General features: G+C 47.0%; 1 protein-coding gene and 2 long non-coding RNA genes across 21 annotated transcripts in view; 1 reads left to right on the forward strand and 2 right to left on the reverse strand.

Annotated features, from left to right (window-relative positions):
* MCF2L2 (MCF.2 cell line derived transforming sequence-like 2) overlaps nt 1–2,894 on the reverse strand; it is a 264,853-nt gene extending 261,959 nt beyond the window's left edge. For all 15 annotated transcript variants that reach the window (XR_013527026.1, XR_013527027.1, XR_013527032.1 and 12 more), the window contains exon 1: nt 2,409–2,894. Coding sequence is in view for 6 of the 15 variants with exons in the window: in XM_078350245.1 (XP_078206371.1) it covers nt 2,409–2,460 (52 nt within the window). In the remaining 9 variants the exon portion in view is untranslated. The remainder of the gene's footprint in view (nt 1–2,408) is intronic.
* Nucleotides 2,895–3,039: 145 nt separating this feature from the next.
* Nucleotides 3,040–18,944, forward strand: part of LOC118147844 (uncharacterized) — a 148,755-nt gene continuing 132,850 nt past the window's right edge. For 4 of the 5 annotated variants that reach the window (XR_013527149.1, XR_008476913.2, XR_008476915.2 and 1 more), the window contains exons 1-2: nt 3,040–3,876; nt 15,356–15,895. This is a non-coding gene — a long non-coding RNA (uncharacterized LOC118147844). Of the gene's footprint in view, nt 3,877–14,647; nt 14,754–15,355; nt 15,896–18,944 lie in introns of all 5 variants that reach the window. The other variant, XR_004734481.3, reaches the window with a different exon arrangement.
* On the reverse strand, nt 15,228–15,870 carry LOC144579488 (uncharacterized). Its single transcript, XR_013527162.1, has 2 exons — nt 15,706–15,870; nt 15,228–15,405 (listed from the first exon to the last, which is right to left on the reverse strand). It is a non-coding gene; the product is annotated as an uncharacterized LOC144579488 (long non-coding RNA).

The following is an 18,944-nucleotide window of genomic DNA, read 5'->3' on the forward strand; positions in this document are numbered from 1 at the left end:
ACGCCCCCTCCACCTTGAGATCCCCCAACAGGACATATGAAGAGCTTCCTTCTGGCCTGAGCCTGCCACTCACTCCCCCTGAAACCTTAAAAGATGATCCTCTCTGAGTCAACTCCTTCATTTATATGATCTGTTAATAATGAGTTGTAGGATCTGATTTCATTTGTAAGATCTGATAATAAGAGGTAATGAGTACTCCACCCATTTCACAGGTTTTAGTAGATTAAGTATGAGGAGACACAATGTTGCAAAGCACATGAAGCCAAGGGTCATTAGAAGTTGAGAGCAGAAACTACAGCAAATTCATATGTGTATTCTGCATGGAGCTGCCTTGGAAGGAGGGAGGAGCAAGGTAGGCAAGAAAACACCACAGCCGGGGCACATAGGCAGCTGAGCGTCAGTCAAGGAATGCCTGCCAGATTTCCAGAAGAGCCTGCTCCAGAGAAGTAGCAGGGTCCTTGAAAATCATCCAGGTCAACCTCCTTTTTAACAGATAGGAGGCTTCACCCCGAGGGAGGCCCAGGAACCAACAAAGATCTTAGAGCGTGACAGAGGGACCCAGGCTATGTCCAATAACCAGAATGTATGTACAGTCATGGTGCACACAGTATTTCTAGCCACATTATTTCACTTATCTTTACCAGTAGCCTTTGAGCTGGGTAGGGAAGTATTAAAATTCCCATTTTTCAACCTGAGGCTGAATGACTTGTCCCAGGAAGGATTAGAATCCAGGATGCCACCAGCCCACTGCTCTTTCCCTATACCACAGTTGTACACACGTGCTGGGTTTCAGCACAATCATTCCAGCTTTCATCATATTTCAAATTCCAAATTCAGTTTCATTAGAAGTTCTTAGCTGGACAGTGGCTCACGCCTGTAATCCCAGCATTTTGGGAGCCCGAGGTGGGTGGATCACCTAAGGTCAGGAGTTTGAGACCAGCCTGACCAACATGGTGAAACCCCACCTCTACTAAAAATACAAAATTAGCCGGGCATGGTGGTGCGTGCCTGTAATCCCAGCTACCTGGGAGGCTGAGGCAGGAGAATCGCTTGAACTGGGGAGGTGGAGGTTGCAGTGAGCCGAGATCACACCATTGCACTCCAGCCTGGGCGACAAGAGTGAAACAGTATCTCAAAAAAAAAAAAAAAAGTTTCTTTTCCCTCTTATTTATCACTGCCTTCAGCCATATTTCACATTCAGCTTTACCTGGTAGAATCTGACTGGTCTTTTGTCTTAAAAGTTCAGTGTCCACATTTGGCACTAGAAACTTTTTCCTAAAACTGAATGATCAAAACTGGGACTTCCCATATAAATTATCTTTACAAACTATGTCCTTACAAGTGTATCTGAGATCTGCATAATTATGAAGCAACATTTTTTCTTTTCTTTTTTTTGAGACAGAGTTTCACTCTTGTTGCTCGGGCTGGAGTGCAGTGGCGCGATCTCGGCTCACTGCAGCCTCCGCCTCCCGGGTTCAAGCGATTCTCCTGCCTCAGCCTCCTGAGTTGCTGGGACTACAGGCGTGCACCACCACGTCCAGCTATGAAGCAACATTTAACATGCAGACACCAAGAAAGCAGCTTTAACAAATGTGTAGAAAATGAAGGCAAATATTTCCTGGCTTTATCAATAAAAGCTGATTTGCATTCACGGGAGGACCTCTAAGTGCAGTCAGCAAGAGGGAAAATGATCCCCATAATTCCGGTGGCCCACATCCAAAGGTTCTCAAACTGAACGTGCGCTTTTACTGAGTGAGGTCCAGAGAAGGCGTGGGGAGGGGGGAAGTGATAAGAAAGAGCTGATTGGGAACTCTCTCGATGTCCCTTTTCCCTTAGTCTGCGGGGCCTGACGGTCCATCACAACCCTTCAGGAGTAAGGAACGCATGTTTTGCTCCTCTTTTCAACTCAGGGAAGAGGATTAAAATTGTTCAGCCTCTCTGGCTTGCAGAGGTTTCTCAAGGGGATCATCAGGGGCGTCCTGACCCCTCCAAGCAGCACAGTAACAGGTTTGGGGCCCGGCTGCGCAGGGCCCTCCCATGAAACCTGCCTCTCCCTGCACTTTCCTATACACAAGCCGTAATGCATCGGCATTCGTTCCTCTTATGCCCTCTCCTTTCTCAGTAACCCCCAAAGCAGATCGTAACTTCCCACCCACTCCACTCCAGTGCTAAGCAGCTGACGGATGCTAACAGCCCAGCAGCCCTGGGCTTGGGGCTCAGCGGACTCGGCAACCACCTGGCGAAGGCGCCTGCCTCGGACCCCCGACCCCCACCAGCGGCGCGCCCCAGGATGCCCCCCCGCTGGGCGCCGCAGGCAGGACCCGGAGCGGCGAGGCCCAGACACAGCCCAGAGACCAGGTCCCCACCCGCCATTCATACAACGCAGGTAAAATGAAAGCTTCGTTTACCGACATGCGTGGTCACTGCGGCCAGTCGCCGGCTGAGCTCTTGGGGGGGCATTTCTTCTTTGAAGCAAGACCGCACGTCACTGAAAATGCACTCCGTACAAATAAAGCCAAACAAACTGTGTCCACCGCTGCGGTGGCTGTTTTCAGGGCGTCCCCGCCCGAGGATGCGCTGCCCGCGCCCTCTTCCTGCCTCTCCAGGCACGAAACGAGTCCCTCGCCGCCGAGCCCAGCTCTCCCTCGTCACGCCACGCGCGGGCTCCCGTGACAGACTGAGTCTGACGCTTTCCTAGCGTCGCAGCTGGACCGGGAGGGGAGCAGCCGCTCTGCAAAACGAAGCGAGTCGCCAGCCTGGCCGGGCGAGCGCCGCGGACTCCAGATTCGCGGTCTCGGCCCCTGGGTCTCCGGCGCCGCCTACCAGGACTGGGGGGTGAGGGAAGCCCCGCCGCGCGCAGGGATGACGGCAGGTGGTAGCGGCTCCTCGGCACTGCCCGCCCCACGCCCCCCACACTTTGGCGCCTCCCGCCCCACGCCCCACGCCCCGGCGCCGCCTCACGCCCCGCACGCCCCATGCCCCGGCGCCGCACGCCCCACGCCCCGCACGCCCCACGCCCCGGCGCCGCACGCCCCGCACGCCCCACGCCCCACGCCCCAGCGCCGCACGCCTCACGCCCCACACGCCCCACAGCCCCCACGCCCACCTCTTCCCGCCCGCTGGGGCAGCTGGGGGCTCTCGCGGAGGCACGCACGCGCCCAACCGCCGCCCGTTTTGGGGGCGGGAACGCAGCGCCCCTTTCCCTGCGGGGAGCCCGCGCTCCAGCCCCCGGGGTGGGGGCTCCTCACGGTCCTTCCTCGGAACCGTGGGGCGGGGAGACAGCGACGGAGGCGCTCCAGCCGCACCGGGGTTAAGATCCCCAGACACGCGCCGGCCGGGTCTCCGCCCCTCCTTTCCCGCGCGGTGTCTGCTGAGGAGCCGCGGAGAGAAGCGGGCTGACCCTGAGAGGTGCTGCCATCCCGCAGGACCCGGGGCGCGAGGCTGGGTGAGGCCTCGCTGCAGGCCGCAGCTCCTGACCAGGGGGCGGCTGGCGTGTGTTCCCCCCCACACACTGGGGTTGTCCCACGCGGTTCTTCGCCTCCGCTGGCCGCACCTGCGCCCTGGCCACCGCTCCGTCTGTCACCAGTTGGGCGCGCTAGTACTACCTTCTGGAGAGGCTGCGGCGCATCCTCTATGCCGGTCCTCCTCCCCATGAGCCCATTATCCCGTGGTTTCCCTAGGTAGGCGCAGAAACTTTCTGACTGGCAGCAAAAGACTAGCCCCAGTTTAGCAGAGCTCCACGGGAAACGCCTGAGCAAATGCGAATTCGGTCAGGCTGTCCCCCAATCCTTTCTACAACTGGAGTCCCTGAATACTCAGCCGGCAGAGTGCCGGGACCACCCATGCGGATGTTTTCAGCCATCTCTTTCCTCTTCGGTATGTAAAAAGCCAAGCTGTGAACACCCTGGATCCAAATTCTGGGAATAGCCACCCATCCCACGGGGTTGAGGACATTTTTTTAATGCTTTCTGTAATGTGTGGGCTGTGGTTGAGAAATGACGTTTATCTGTAACATGAGATTTGTAGAAAGGTTTTTCCCTCCTGTGAAGTTGGGCACTTTGCACTCTGCCTGCAAAGCAGAGCAAGGATTTTTTCTTTCCTTTCCTTTTATTTTATTTTATTTTAATTTTTTTAGAGATGGGGTTTCACCATGTTGCCCAGGCTGGTCTCGAACTCCTGGGCTCAAGCGACCCGTCTGCCTCTGCCTCCCAGATTGCTGAGATTACCTTCGTGAGCCATCGTCCTCGGCCACAGAGCAACCATTTTCACAGCCACCTTTTGCAAGAGATTTAAAAAAGGGTTAAAAGGCCGGGCGTGGTGACCCACACTTGTAATCTTAGCACTTTGGGAGGTCAGGAGTTCAGCACCAGCCTGGCCAACACAGAGTAACCCCGTCTCTACTAAAAATACAAAAATTAGCTGGGTATGGTGGCACGAACCTGTAATCCCAGCTACTCGGGAGGCTGAGGCAGGAGAACTGCTTAAATAGGAGGCAGAGGTTGCAGTGAGCCAAAACCGTGCCATTTGACTCCAGCCTGGCAACAGAGTGAGACTCCATCTCAGAAAAAAAGGATTAAAGAACCACAAGAGGGGAGGCAGCTTTTGAATTATGTTTACATGGTGGTTTCTGGCTATTCAAGGATCACAAGTATTTTCAAGGAACCAAATGACGTGTTTCCTATTGAGAGTAATCAGAAACCTGGTGCCCAGTCAGAGCCAATTGTGAGTTTTCGTCAGCAGAAACCAGCACCTTGTAAAGAAAACAATGACGTGGGGTGTGCTGGGCTGGGAGTATCAGGGTCACTTCGAAGATCCGGTAACAGCTTTCTGGCTTAGGCCAGGTCCTTATGGATGAGAATCATGAAAATGAAGAAGAGAAGGAATGGAGAAGAGAACAGAGGGAGGAGGAGCTTACAAATAAGAATGAGAACAAAAAGAGAAAGGAAATAAATCACACTCACAGTGCTGGTCACATCTTTGGTACTTTCACAGTCTTCAAAGGTTTCCATGTCAAATAACTGGGCCCATGTTATGGTGAGATGTAGCAGGCAGTACCTATCCTTGGAAACTAATTCTGCTGTAATCTCTAACACTTGCTCTCTCAGGGCCTTTACTGCTTCCCCTGGGCAGTAAGAAGGTAGCTCTGTGACCTCCAACTTCCCTTTTCCAGCTCTGAAATCCTATAACTAGAATTAAAAAGAAATGACCAGCTGGGTGCAGTGGCTCATGCCTGTAATCCCAGCACTTTGGGAGGCCAAGGAGGGTGGATCACCTGAGGTCAGGAGTTTGAAACCAGCCTGGCCAACATGGCGAAACCCTGTCTTTACTAAAAATACAAAAATTAGCCAAGTGCGGTGGTGGGCACCGGTAATCATAACTACTTGGGAGGCTGAGGCAGGAGAATTGCTTGAACCCAAGAAGCAGAGGATGCAGTGAGATGAGATCAGCCATTGCACTCCAGCCTGGGCAACAGAGTGAGGCTCTGTCTCAAAAAAAAAAAAAAGAAGTCTAAGAAATGACCACATAGTGTTCAATAGCCCAAATCTCCTTGTTCTTCCAAGAAAATGGTCATTGTCTCTATTGCTTTTGTGAATACTGACATCCTTTCTGTCTTCTTCCTTTCCACCCTCCCACCTTCCCTAATTATGATCTCTTATGCCTATTCATGCTGTGGTTTGAATGTGTTCCCAAAAGTTCATGTGTTGGATCCTCAATGCAACAGCATTGAGAAAGTGGACCTTTAAGAGGCGATTAGGTCATGAGGGCTCCATCCTCATGAATGAATTATGCCATTAGCTGGAGGGCTCCATCCTCACGAATGAATTATGCCATTAGCTGGAAGCCAGTTCCTGATAAAAGGATGCGTTTGGTCCCTTTTTCTCTTCCTCTCACCCCGTGATGCCTTCCACCATGTTACGATGCAGCATGAAGGCTCTCACCAGGTGCAGTCCCTCGATCTTAGACTTCCCAGCCCCCTAAACCATGAGCCAAAGCAATTTCTGTTCATTATCAATTACCCAGTCCATGGTGTTCTGTTACAGCAGCACAAAACAGACTAAGACATCTTGGCTGGCAAAATCAGAGGAACAAGCTGGAAAAGCCTGCTTCCTTCTCCAGTGAACCAATTAACAATCACTCCTATCAACTGAACATCTATTATGGTTGTGATAGGCAGTGTCAGGTACAGCAGCTACCACCGCCATATAGCAAGTGACTGTTCTATATCTAGCATGGTGTTAGACATTTTACGAACACCATTGAGGCCTCACAACAGCATCCTGCCTCATTTGCAGGTGCCACTGTAAGGGACTAAACTGTGTAGTAAAAACCTAGACCATTCTCTGCCTTCCAGTAAAAAATTGCCCAAGCTCCACATCCCTGTAGGCCCCACCTCCCGGTGGGTGAATGATCAGTGCAGCCTCTGACAAAGGAATGACAGACAAAGGACCTACCTTGGCTAGCAGTGGCTGGCACAGCTCCTGGTGCCACAGGTGAGGGTGGAGATTCCTGGGCACCAAGAAGGCCGCCAGTTTTATCTACATCTGTGGTTCTCAAACTTTAGCAGCATCACCTGGGAATAGAAGTCATTTTTACTAAAACACAGATTTCTGGGCCCCACCTCCAGGATTCTGATTTAGTAATCTGGAATGGTACTCAAGAATCTTCATTTCTAACAAGTCCCCAAGAAAATTGATGGTACTAAAGTCCTGAGATTACCCTTTGAGCACCACTGGTCTAGACTACAGCTCTTCAAACTTCTTAGATTGCAAATCTTAGTATGATTGTGCTATGGGGAAGAGATTTGGTCTTTGCCCCAAGGTCCTGGCATACAGCTCCTAAATCTCAGGAATTTCTTGAGTGATAGTGTGATAAGAGTGTCTTTTGTTCTAATGAAGAGACTCTTAGCAGATCCCTAGATAGCTTCAAACACAGCCTGGTCACCAGAAAGACCAAGCCTTTGTAGAAGGTTGGAACTCTCGGCCTTATCCCCCAGCCTCTAGGAAGGGGAAAAGTGCTGCAGGTAGAGTTAACAACAAGGGCCAATGATTTAATCAATCATGCTTTCAGAGCAGAGCCTTGGTAAAAACCCCTAAATGAGCCCAGATACGTGGCTCACGCCTATAAATCCCAGCACTTTGGAAGGACAAGGAAGGTAGATCTATTGAGCTCAGGAATTTGAGGCTAGCCAGGTAACATGGCCAAACCCCATCTTAACAAAAAAAATTTTTAAATTAGCTGGGCATGGTGGCCACATGCCTGTAGTTTCAACTACTGGGGGGGGTTAAGGAGGGAGAATCTCTTGAACCCAGGAGGTTGAGGCTGCAGTGATCTGAGGTCACACCACGGCCCTCCAGCCTGTGTGACAAAATGAGACCCTGTCTCAAAAAAAAAAAATCCCTAGATGATGGTGTCTGTGAGCTTCTGGATTGGTGAACACATGCAGTGCCGGGAGGGTGGTACACCTGGAGGGCGCAGAAGCTTTGCGTCCCATGACCTCTTGTACTTTGCCCTACCGACCTCTTCCGTTTGGTTTTCCTGAGGTGTATCCCTTATAGTCAAGCACTTTCCTGAGTTCTGGGAGTCATTCTAGCAGATTACCAATCTAGAGGAGGAAGCCAGGGGAACTCTATATTTATAGCCAACCGGAAGTATGGAAGGCTGAGGATCTGTAATTGGTGTCTGAATTAAGGGGCAGTCTTATGGGACTGTGCCCTTAGCCTGTGGTGTCTATAATAACTCCAGATAGTTAAAATACATTTGAATTGAATTGCTGGACACCCAGTTGGTGCCGGAGACTGAAAAGTGGCATTGGAAAAGATCCTACTTACTCTACAGCTGATTGAATAGGCAGACCTAAGAAGTGACATGTTACTTGAGCTCACACCATCCTAACAGCCATTCCACTGCCATCTTTTTGTTTTCTTAAATCAGCCTGCCACCCTGGTGTCAGGGTGGAGTGTGCACACATGTACACATGTGGAGGGTGGGCCGCACATCTGCCTCTACCTCTGCACCTGCCGTGCTCTCTTCCCATGTATTTCCCTGTGTGGTTTTCTCTCATTCCACGAGTGACTTAATTACAACACACATTGAATTCCCACCCTTGAAAAGTTCTACTTTTAAAGTGAGCACATTGGAAAGAATGGGATCCCGAAAGCTGGAATGAGGACACATGGGAAGACCCTGATGGAGCTGAGGACATTTTGCCCTGAAATTCTTCGGAGTCTTTGCAGTACAAGTATCCTCCTTACCGCCATCTGAGGGGATTAACCCTGCATTGCCAGAGGAAACTGTGATGGCCTCCCCGGGTCAGTTGCCTTTGCAGGACAGTGCAGATTCTCTTCAGGATCCACCCACACCACCCTTCTTTGCTTCTAGACCTATAACTAAACTCAAGTCCCAGCAGGCTCCAAAGGCGAGTTACAAAGTGCAGGGGGATACTATGCTTCAAAAGAACTTCTCGAGTTTTCTAATTTATACAGACACAATCTGGGGAACATATGTGGCAATGGAATTAAGGGCATGAGATATCGACATAAAGAACATAAAATTGGTCAGGCTGAATTTACTGAGAAGGGCCCACAAAGCAGAGATTCTGCCTTTAACACTGCAGCTGAGCTAGAAGGGATTCAAACAGTCTTATTTGGTTGGTTGGCGGACGCCTGGACAAAAAGGTGGCTCGTGCATTCTACGTAGGTTTATATGTTGAAATCCTAATCCCCAAAGTGAGTTAGAAATTCCTGACCTGCCTTGGCGTAATGTAGAGGAAGGGATTCAAAGGCTTGGGGAGATTGGATTGTTGGAGCAGATTCATCATTTAAGACCTGCTCACCCACTTGGCAGGGTACAAGAGATACCTTTCACCACAACTGTGAGCAATATCTGAGGGTAGCCCTGGCATTCTTGAAGAGCTCTGTGATCATTCTTTTCTGTAGGCCAGGCCTTACAGTGGGAAGTACAGTCGCTGAGTTGGAAAACTGAAATGCCACAGGAATAAGTGGATCTCAGGGTGGCAGGGACCAAGTGGCAGCTCTCGGTCATCAAAGGTGAGGTGAATGTGATTACCACAAGGGACGGCGAGTCAAAGCAGTACTTGAAATGGTCTGGCTCTTGCAGACCTCAGCATTTGCTAGTTGATCATGATCTTTCAAAAAGTAGAATAGATAGGAGGCCTACTAAATTCTTACTTGATCTGTATCAGCAGAAAGGTTTCTAGGTCAAGTGAACAAAAGTCTAACTTAAATCTTAAAAATGGAGAGTCATAAGCCCTCATTTAATTCCAGGATTTGAGTCAGTTTACAGTCCCAGAACACCTTTAATGAAGATCAAATTGGGTCCCCTTTGGGAAAGAACACCTTTTCAGCCAAAATTTTATACTGTTAATCCTTCTCCCAGCCTCACCCAAAGGACCTGTGGCAATTTACTAAGGTAGCTGTACATTAGGGAAAAGGAAATAATGAGGCCTTTTGGGGATTATAGGACTCTGAACTGGCACTAATTCCAGGACACCAAAAACATCACTGTGACCCACCAGTCAAAATAGGGGCTAATGGAGATCAGGTGGCCACTGAAGTTTGCTATAGTCTGAATGTTTGTGTCTTTCCAAGATTCATATGTTGAAATCATAACCGCCAAAGTGATAGGAATTGGAGGTGGAGGTTTTGGGGTGTGATTTGGTCATAATGGTAGAACCCTCATGAATGGGATTGGCCTTTATAAAAGAGGCCTGAGGGGAGCTTGGTTGCCCTCTCTGCCACATGAGGACACAGCAAGAAGTTGGCATTTTGCAACCTGGAAGAGGGCCTTTGCCAGAACCTAGCCATGCTGGCACCCTGATCTCGTACTTCTCAGCCTCCTGATGTGTAAGAAGAAATTTCTGTTGTTTATAAGCCCCACGTCTAAGGTATCTTGTTAGAGAAGCCTAAATAGACTAAGAGTTCTAGCTCAAGTCTGTCCTACAGTGGGCCTAGTTGGGGCCTCTGACTCCATCCTGTGGTTTCTTCCCCAGTTGCAGAATGTGTAATTGGAATAGATACTCTCAGCAGCTGGCAGATTCCCATATAGGTTTTCTAACCTGTGGGGTGAAGGCTATGATGCAGAGGCCAAGCGCAAGCCACTAGAACTGCTTCTACACAGGAAAATAGTAAACCAAAAGTAATATCGCGTCCCTGGAGGAGCGCAGTATTCCCGCAGAGCTTCGTGCCACCATTAAGAACTCAAAAGATGCAGGGGTGGTGATTCCCACCATATCCTGATTAACTTGCCTATTTGGCCTGTGCAGAAGGCAGATGGATCTTAGAGAATGACAGTGGATTATCAGAAGCTTAGCCAGGTTGTGACTCCAATTGCAGCTGCTGTACCGGATGTGGTATCCTTGCTTGAGCAAATTAATACATCCTCCACTACCCAGTGTGTGGCTATTGATCTGACAAATGCTTTCTTCTCTAGATCTGTTAAAAAAAAAAAAAAAAGACCACCAGCAGCAGTTTGCTTTCAGCTAGCGAGGCCAACAATATACCTTCACTTTCGTACCTCAAGGGTACATTGACTCTCCAGCTCTATGTCATAATTCAATTCACAGTGATCTTGATTATCCTTCTCACCCTCAGGATGCCATACTGGTCTCTTACATTGATGACATTATGCTGAAGCGATTTAGCAAAAAGTAGCAACTAGCCTAAATTTATTGGGAAGACATTTGCATGTCAGAAGTTGGGAAATGAATTTAACTAAAATTCAGAGACCTCCACCAGTCAAGTTTTTAAAAATTATTTACTATACTTTAAGTTCTGGGGTACATGTGCAGATCATGCAGGTTTGTTACATAGGTATACACGTGCCATGGTGGTGATTTGCTGCATCCATCGCCCTGTCATCGACATTAGGTATTTCTCCTAATGCTATCCCTCCCCAATCCCCCCACCTCCTGCTATTCCTCCTCTAGGCCCCCAGGCCCCCATGTGCAATGTTCCCCTCCATGTGTCTGTGTGTTCTCATTGTTCAATATCCACTTATGAGTGAGAACATGCACACGCCAGTGAAATTTCTATAGGTCCAGTAGTGTAGAGCATGCCAAGATATCCCTTCTTTTTTTTTCTTTGTGACAGAGTCTCACTGTGTCACCCAGTCTGGAGTGCAGTGGCGCAATCTTGGCTCACTGCAACCTCTGCCTCCCGGGTTCAAGTGATTCCCCTGCCTCAGCCTCCTGAGTAGCTGGGACTACAGGTGCATGCTACCACACCCAGCTAATTTTTTGTATTTTAGTAGAGACCGGGTTTCACCATGTTGCCCAGGATGGTCTCGATCTCCTGACCTCATGATTTGCCCACCTTGGCCTCCCAAAGTGCTGAGATTACAGTTGTGAGCCACCATGCCCGGCCCAATATCCCTTCTAAGGTAAAGAATAATTTGTCACATCTGGCCCACAACCAAAAAGGCACAACACCTAATGGGCCTCTTTGGATGTCAAAAGCAACATATTCCTCGTTTGGGTGTGTTGCTCCAACTCCTCTACCAAATGACCTGAAAAGCTGCTCGTTTCGAGTGGGGCCCAGAATAAGAGAAGGCTCTGCCACAGGTCCAGGCTGCCATGCAAGCCTCTCTGCCACTTGAGCCGCGTGATTCAGGGGATCTAAATGGTGCTTGAAGTATCAGCAGCAGACAGGGATGCTGTGTGTAGGCTCCGGCAGGCACCTATGTGAATTGCCGCACAGGCCCTTAGAATGTTTTCAGCAGAGTGGGGCCACTCTCTACAACTACACTTGTTTTGAGAAATGGCTCTTGTTATGCTACTGACTCCATGCTTAACCATGGACAACCAAGTTACCATCCAGCCTGAGCTGGGCAATGTCAGTGAGGTGTTATCTGACCCACCAAGCCATGCAGCTGGGCATGAACAGCAGCACTCCAACACCAAATGAAAGTGACACATATGTGATCAGGCCCGAGCTCTGAAGGCACAGGTGAGTTACAAGAAGGGTTCCAATGCTCATTGTACCCTGCTACACTCTCCTCTCTCCCAGCCTCCACATATGACCTCACGTGACACTCCCTATGATCAGTTAACAGGAAGAGAAAACTTGGGCCTGGTTTACAGATGCAGCACGATATGCAGGCGCCACCTGAAAGTGGACAAATGCTGCTCTGCACGACCTTTTGAGACATTCTTGAAGGAGAGTAGTGAAGGGAAATTTGCCCCCCCTCCACTCCAGTGGGAGGAACTTCAAGCAGTACACATGGTTGTTCACTTTGTCATGAAGGAGAGAGGTACAGACATGTGATTATATACCAATTTATGAGCTGTAGCCAATGGTCTGGCTGAACGGTCAGAAACTGGGAAGGAACATGATTAAAAAGGCAAGGAAATTTGGGGAAAAGGTATATGGATAGACCTCTCTGAATAGGCAAAAATGTGAAGATATTTATGTCCCATGTGAATGCTCACAGAAGGGTGATAGCAGAGGATTTTAATAGTCAAGTAAATAACTTGTTTTGTGGATATGAGCCAGCCTCTTTCCTCAGCCATTCCTATCATTGCCCAATGGGCTCAAGAACAAAGCAGCCACGGTGAAAGACACAGACAGTAATCATGACCTGAGCAACATGCACTTCCATTCACCCAACCTGCAATTGGCAGAGTGCCCAATCTGCCAGCAGCAGAGACCAACACTGATAAGGTACCATTCGCTGAAGAGATCAGCCAGCTACCTGGTGCAGGTTGATCATACTGGACTACTTCCATCCTGGAAGGGGCAGCAGCGTTTTTTAATTTCTGGAATAGACACTCTCAATACAGATCCGCCTTCCATGCACACAGTGCTTCTGCTAACACTGCCATCCCTGGACTTAAAGAATGCCTCATCTACTGTCATTGTATTCCATACAGCATTGCTTCTCATCAAGGAACTCACTTAACAGAAAAAGTCTGGATTGACCCACGATCATAGAATTTACTGATCTTACATTCCCCACCATCCTGGAGCAGCTGGCTTGATAGTACAGTGAAATGGCTTCTTGAAGATGCAGTTATAGCACCAGCAAGGTGGTGATACCTTGCGGGGCTGGGGCAAGATGTGCATATGCTCTGAATCAACATTCCAAATATGATACTCTTTTTCCCATTGGCAGGATTCATGGGTCCAGGAATCAAGGGGTGAAAATGGGAATGCTTATACACTGCTGGTAGGGATGTAAATTAGTTCAGCCACTGTGGAAAGCAGTGTGGCAATTTCTGAAATAACTTAAATCAGAATTACTATTCAACACAGTAATCCCATTATTGTAGATATACCCAAAGTAATATAAATCATTCTGCCACAAAGACACATGCACCTATATGTTTATTGCAATACTATTCACAACAGCAAAGACATGGACTCAAGCTAAATGCCCATCAATAGTAAACTGGATAAAGAATATATGTACATATACACCATAAAAAACCACACAGCCATAAAAAAGAAGGAGATCATGTATTTTGCAGCAACATGCATGGAGCTGAAGGACATATCCAAACTAACACAGGAACAAAAAACCAAATACCACATGTTCTCACTTATAAATGGGAGCTAAACAATGAGAACGCACGGACACAAAGAGGGGAACACACACCAGGGCCTACTTGAGGGTAAATGGTGGGAAAAGGGAGAGGACAGAAAAACTACCTACCAGGGGCGGCCGGATACACTGGCTCATGTCTGTAATCCCAGCACTTTGGGAGGCTGAGGTGGGCAGATTACTTGAGATCAGGAGTTCAAGACCAGCCTGGCCAGCATGGTGAAAACCCATCTCTACTAAAAACACAACAAAATTAGCCAGGCATGGTGTACATGCCTGTAGTCCCAGCTACCTGGGAGGCTGAGGCAGAATGGCTTGAACCTGGGAGGCGGAGGTTGCAGTGAGCTGAGATCGCACCACTGTACTCCAGCCTGGGTAACAGAGCAAGACGCCATCTCAAAAAAAAAAAAGGAACTACCTACCATACCTACCAGTTACTATGCTTATTACCTGGGTAACAAAATAATCTGTTCACTGTACTCTTTTTTAAGCCTCATACAGTTTGCCTCAGGCACATTAACTGTCATTTGCCATACAGTCCTACAAACTTGGACTGCCTGATGTACACTGTACTCTTTATCTGGAACTTATTTTGATGTGAGGTATGAGTTGAGTTGGGATCTAACTTTATTTTTTCTAGATGGCTACCTAGTTGTGTCAACATCATTTGCTAAATTTTTTTAACATTTTTTAAAAAATCAAGAATGTATGTTGAATGTTTTCAAATACCTTTTTTTGCATCTTGAAGATGCCAACATTTTTTTTCTTTGCAATGCTTTTTAGAGACAGGAGGTCTCACTATGTTGCCCAGGCTGGCTCCTGGGCTCAAGGGATCCTCCCACTTCAGCCTCCCAAGTAGCTGGGACTACAGGCACAAGCCACTGTACCCTGCTATTTCTAGTGAGATAGAAAGACTTCATGATATTTTTTATTTGATTTAGCATTTTTCCAGTAATATTCATGAGTAAGAATTTCTATGGTCGGTGTATGTGTATATGCTGCATGTGTGTTTTGTGAGATTTTGGTGTAAGTGTTATGCTCACTTCACAAATAGAATTTGAAATGTTTCCCTTTTTTTCCTGTGCTTAAGACAGAATCAACAGCAACCAACTCTGTTCCTCAAATTTTCACAGTGGAATTTTCCTAGGAATATTTTGGGCCCGGTGCTTTTGTGGATTCAGCTATGGGAAATGCAGGTCTCTGACATTATTGATTTCTTCTACAGTAATGTACTTAGAATTTCTGTCTCTGGAATGTTTTGGTAAATTATATTTTCTTGGAATCTTCTCCATTTCATTCAAATTTTCAGATTTATTACATCGAACTGATTTCAGATTTATTACATCGAACTGACTGATCGTGCAATTCTTTTCAGTTTTTCTGTACCTCTGGTTATCTCCGCTTTATCATTTTGTATTTTGATTGTGCTCCTCTCTTTCTGGATTAGGTTAGCCAACCACCCTATTGTTGCCTTTTTCAAATCTTTTGCTTATTAGTATTCTCACTCCCATTTCTATTTGCTAATTTATTTTCTTCTTTTATTCTTACAAATTCCTTCTTTCTGTTTTTCTTAGGTTTACCTTGCTAATTTTTTCTAAGTTTATCAAGTTACTTTTATTTTGATTTTTAAAAGTACTGCATTGGTAGATCCCACAGGTACTAATATGCAGTGCCTTTTTTTTTTTTCGTTTTTGAGATATTCAGTAATTTCGGTTTTGAGACGGTTAAAAGGATTTCCTAATGCTTTTTTTTTACATTTTGAAAATCTTACACAATTTTGCATTGTTTTATTCTCCAGGGCTTTGTATCCTACGACAGTCTCCCGCCATGCTTCTTCACCTCGGTTCTCTAAACATCAAAGGTCAAGAGGAGGGTTTCCAGCCCTGGAGCCCGCGAAAGGGTGGGCCCTTGCGGTTCACGCGCGGAAACAGCGATAGGGACACCCAAGGCCCAGGAAGGCTGGGGACAAAGCAGATCCTCCCAGACCCCAACACCACCCCGGCGTAGGCGCAGACCCCGAGGGTTCCCCGGGGCCCGGGGCTGACCGCGCGGGCGCCAGCCCGATTGGCAGAGCGTCGCCGAGAGGTTTCCACAGGGACGCTCCCGCCCGAATGCCTCCCTGGGATTGGCTCATTTCTTGGTTCAGACCTGGACGGTGGCCAGAGGAGGACAAGAGGCTTTCACAACGAACGGAGGTGAGGCGGGCGACGGAGACGCAGCCGCACTTCAACTAGCGGCCGGGCCCCGGGGACGTGGCGGCGGCCTCTCCAGCGTCAGTGCTGCTGGCGGCGGCGAGAAACCGGTGGCGTCACTGCCTGAGTCCGCTGCTGTTGCCAAGGTGACGGGACGAAAAGCAATGGGGAGCGGTGCGTGGGGGCGGGGCAGTGGAAGGTGCGGGGAGAACGCGGCTTGGTCCCCCTTCCACAGGGCGTCCTCCTGCAGCCGGGCCTCTGTCCTCCCCCGCCCCACGCGGCACGAGCTACAGAACGCTTTGCTCGTTTCTCTTTTTCTACAGTAAGGAAGCGCTTTCTTTTCTCCCCCGTGTATACATTTGTTTACTTCTGGTTCCCGTGTCTTGTTAACATGTTCCCGTCATTCCCTGTTTAAGGGCAAAGGATGTTCCAAGCTCATCGTGTACTTTGCTCCTGCCTTGGAATCAGACATTTTCCCCAAGGTCCCTGTTCCTTTTCCTGGAAAATGCTGTTTTACAGCCGGTATCTCGGCTGTGTAGGTTGTTTGTTGCTACTAGGATGCCACTGCTTCTAGACTGTCTCAGCAGACAACGCTAGGAATTGATACACACACGCGTGTTTATGTATATGTGTGTATGTATGCAAATATATGTGTAAATTTATATGTGTACACAGGCACACACCCCCACACTTCCATACGCACTTCAGTCCAGGCTCATCGATGTTTTATGTCTATCTATCTATGTACTTGCCTACCTACCTACATGTATGTTTAAAAAACAGCTGAGTTCTTACTGTAACCTCAGTTCCAGTGCAGCATCTCAAGGTTCAGTCGGATCTGCCCTTTCTGTAATTGTAACTGTGTTTTCTGAGAGTAGAAAGCTGGCTCTCATTATCTACAAGATACTCACTTATTTGCTCCATCGTATACAAAAAGTAGTTTCAAAATCGCTAACCTGTATTACTTTGAAAAACCGACCAACTAACCAGAATTCCATATTGGTTTACAGTTATTTTTGTCTTTAGCTTCTGTAACTAAAACTGTATTATAGAGGTTCTAAAGGCAGTCATAGAGGTTTTATGATGATAGAGGTTACAAAAATCTCTGTAACATGTGGAACTAGTGTGTGAATATATAAAAAGACAAGTAGAATCGCATAGAAAATCCAGAAATAACCCCAAGTGCACATGGAAAGTTAAAGGTGGTATCACGTAACATTGGGGCAGAGTTGGGCTTTGTAGTACACAGAGCTGGGCCAAAACTGGTTGGCTGTTTGGAAAAAGATAAAATTAGATCTACACCTCATTGCATAACAAAAATAAAGTCTAAGTGGATCAGGGGTCTAAATGTGAAAAGTGAAACAATACAAATACTAAAAAAACGGCTTTCTAACTATGACTCAAAAACCCATAGGCAGTAAAATAAAAACCATAAATAAATGGCGTGATGAATAAATCATAAAGTCAAAAGACAAAAAAAACTGAATTGGGAAGAAATATCTGTAGCACGCACGTATCACAGGTAAAGAATGAAGATCTTTCATATTTAAATTTGAATTTTAAAACTTTTCTAAATCAATTTTCTCTATTTACATTCAGCAATGACAAAGTGACTTTATCTTTTACATTGGAATATGTCAAAAAAAATAGTAAGTTATACTGCTTTTAAAGATAAAGAGTCATCCACTTAAAAATACTTTTTATGGGCCAGGCATGGTGGCTCAGGCCTGTAATCCCAGCACTTTGGGAGGGCAGGGGGCAGGGATCACAAGGTCAGGAGTTCGAGACTAGCCTGGCCAACATGGTGAAACCCTGTCTCTACTAAAAATAAAAAAAATTAGCTGGTCGTGGTGGCGCACGCCTGTAATCCCAGCTACTCGGGAGGCTGAGGCAGAAGAATCCCTTGAACTCGGGAGGCGGAGTGTTTGCAGTGAGCCCAGATTGCACCATTGCACTCCAGCCTGGGTGACAGTGCAAGATTCCGTCTCAACAAACAAACAAAAAAACCCAAAAAGCTTATTATATCATGTGCCTTAGAAGCCCAGAAGTAAATCCTAAAACAGGAATTCCTGTGAAAATAACTAGAAAGTTTTCAGGAAAAAAATCGCAAGGGAGTAGGGAAATAGAATAGAAAGGGAAGGAAAGCCACTGAGCAAGCTGCTCTAAGCCTGTTCTCCTGGAGGTGGCTCTGTGCTGCTGAACTCTGAAGTCAGTGTGCACTGTCAATCCTTGGAGTTGTCCTTACAAGAGAACCAGCAAGCTGGAGTGTTTACATCTCTACCAAGTCACTGGTTAAGGTCTGCCCTCAGGGGACCTAACTTCCCAGATACCTCGGGTTTTATAAAAATACAAAACTTTATACTTAAGGCTTAGTATAAAGCAGTCCATTCAGAACATTCTTTTTAACTATTGTCCCTGCACACAGGGAGTTTTTGTCTCAAATTAAACGGAAACTAGTTTGCAGATACAGGTATGTAGGGGCTGTATCTCAACAGACTGACACACTGAAGCTTCCTTTCTGGGTAGTAGACTAGGATCCATGCCTTTTGTGTTCACTGTTGTCAAATTTAAATGCAATGTCCAACGTGAAAACCACAGTGACGTGCTATTAGTTGGGAATCTTTGTCGTTTGTGATATCTGCATGCTGTCCCTTTTCAAAGCTTGCTGCTGTATTAGCTATGAAGTAGAAGCTTGTTTTAACAAAGTGGTAGGCTTCATTAAGATCAACGCTCTATAAGTCATAGTTTCCTACTGGAAAGGGACTTGTCTTTAAAGTGAGTGAAAACCAGTGAATATGTATCAGGAAGAACTTGCCCTGGTGATGTAAATGTGGAGCGTATTCACTGTTTGTACATCTTAAACACAGAAGAATAATGTAGAAAATGTCAATTTTGATTTTTCCTAAGATTTTTTAGTGAGTCATATTTAGGGTAGAGGAGGGAAAATAGGCTAAAGAAGCAAGTTGCTACACATGAATATCTAGAGGGGATACTAAGACTTTTTAAAAATAGACTTTGTTTTATTTTTCAAACAGTTTTAGGTTTCCAGAAAGAAGTTACAGGTTTACAGAGAAGATAGTACAAGAGTCCCCATATACCTTGCACCCCGTTATCCTGTTATTAACATTTTATGTTAGTATGGTAAATTTGTGGTGTAACTATGTTACATGATACTTTTTTTTTTTTTTTTGAGAC

This window comes from Callithrix jacchus, chromosome 15 (genome assembly GCF_049354715.1).
Source record: "Callithrix jacchus isolate 240 chromosome 15, calJac240_pri, whole genome shotgun sequence".
Taxonomy (NCBI): Eukaryota; Metazoa; Chordata; class Mammalia; order Primates; family Cebidae; genus Callithrix; species Callithrix jacchus.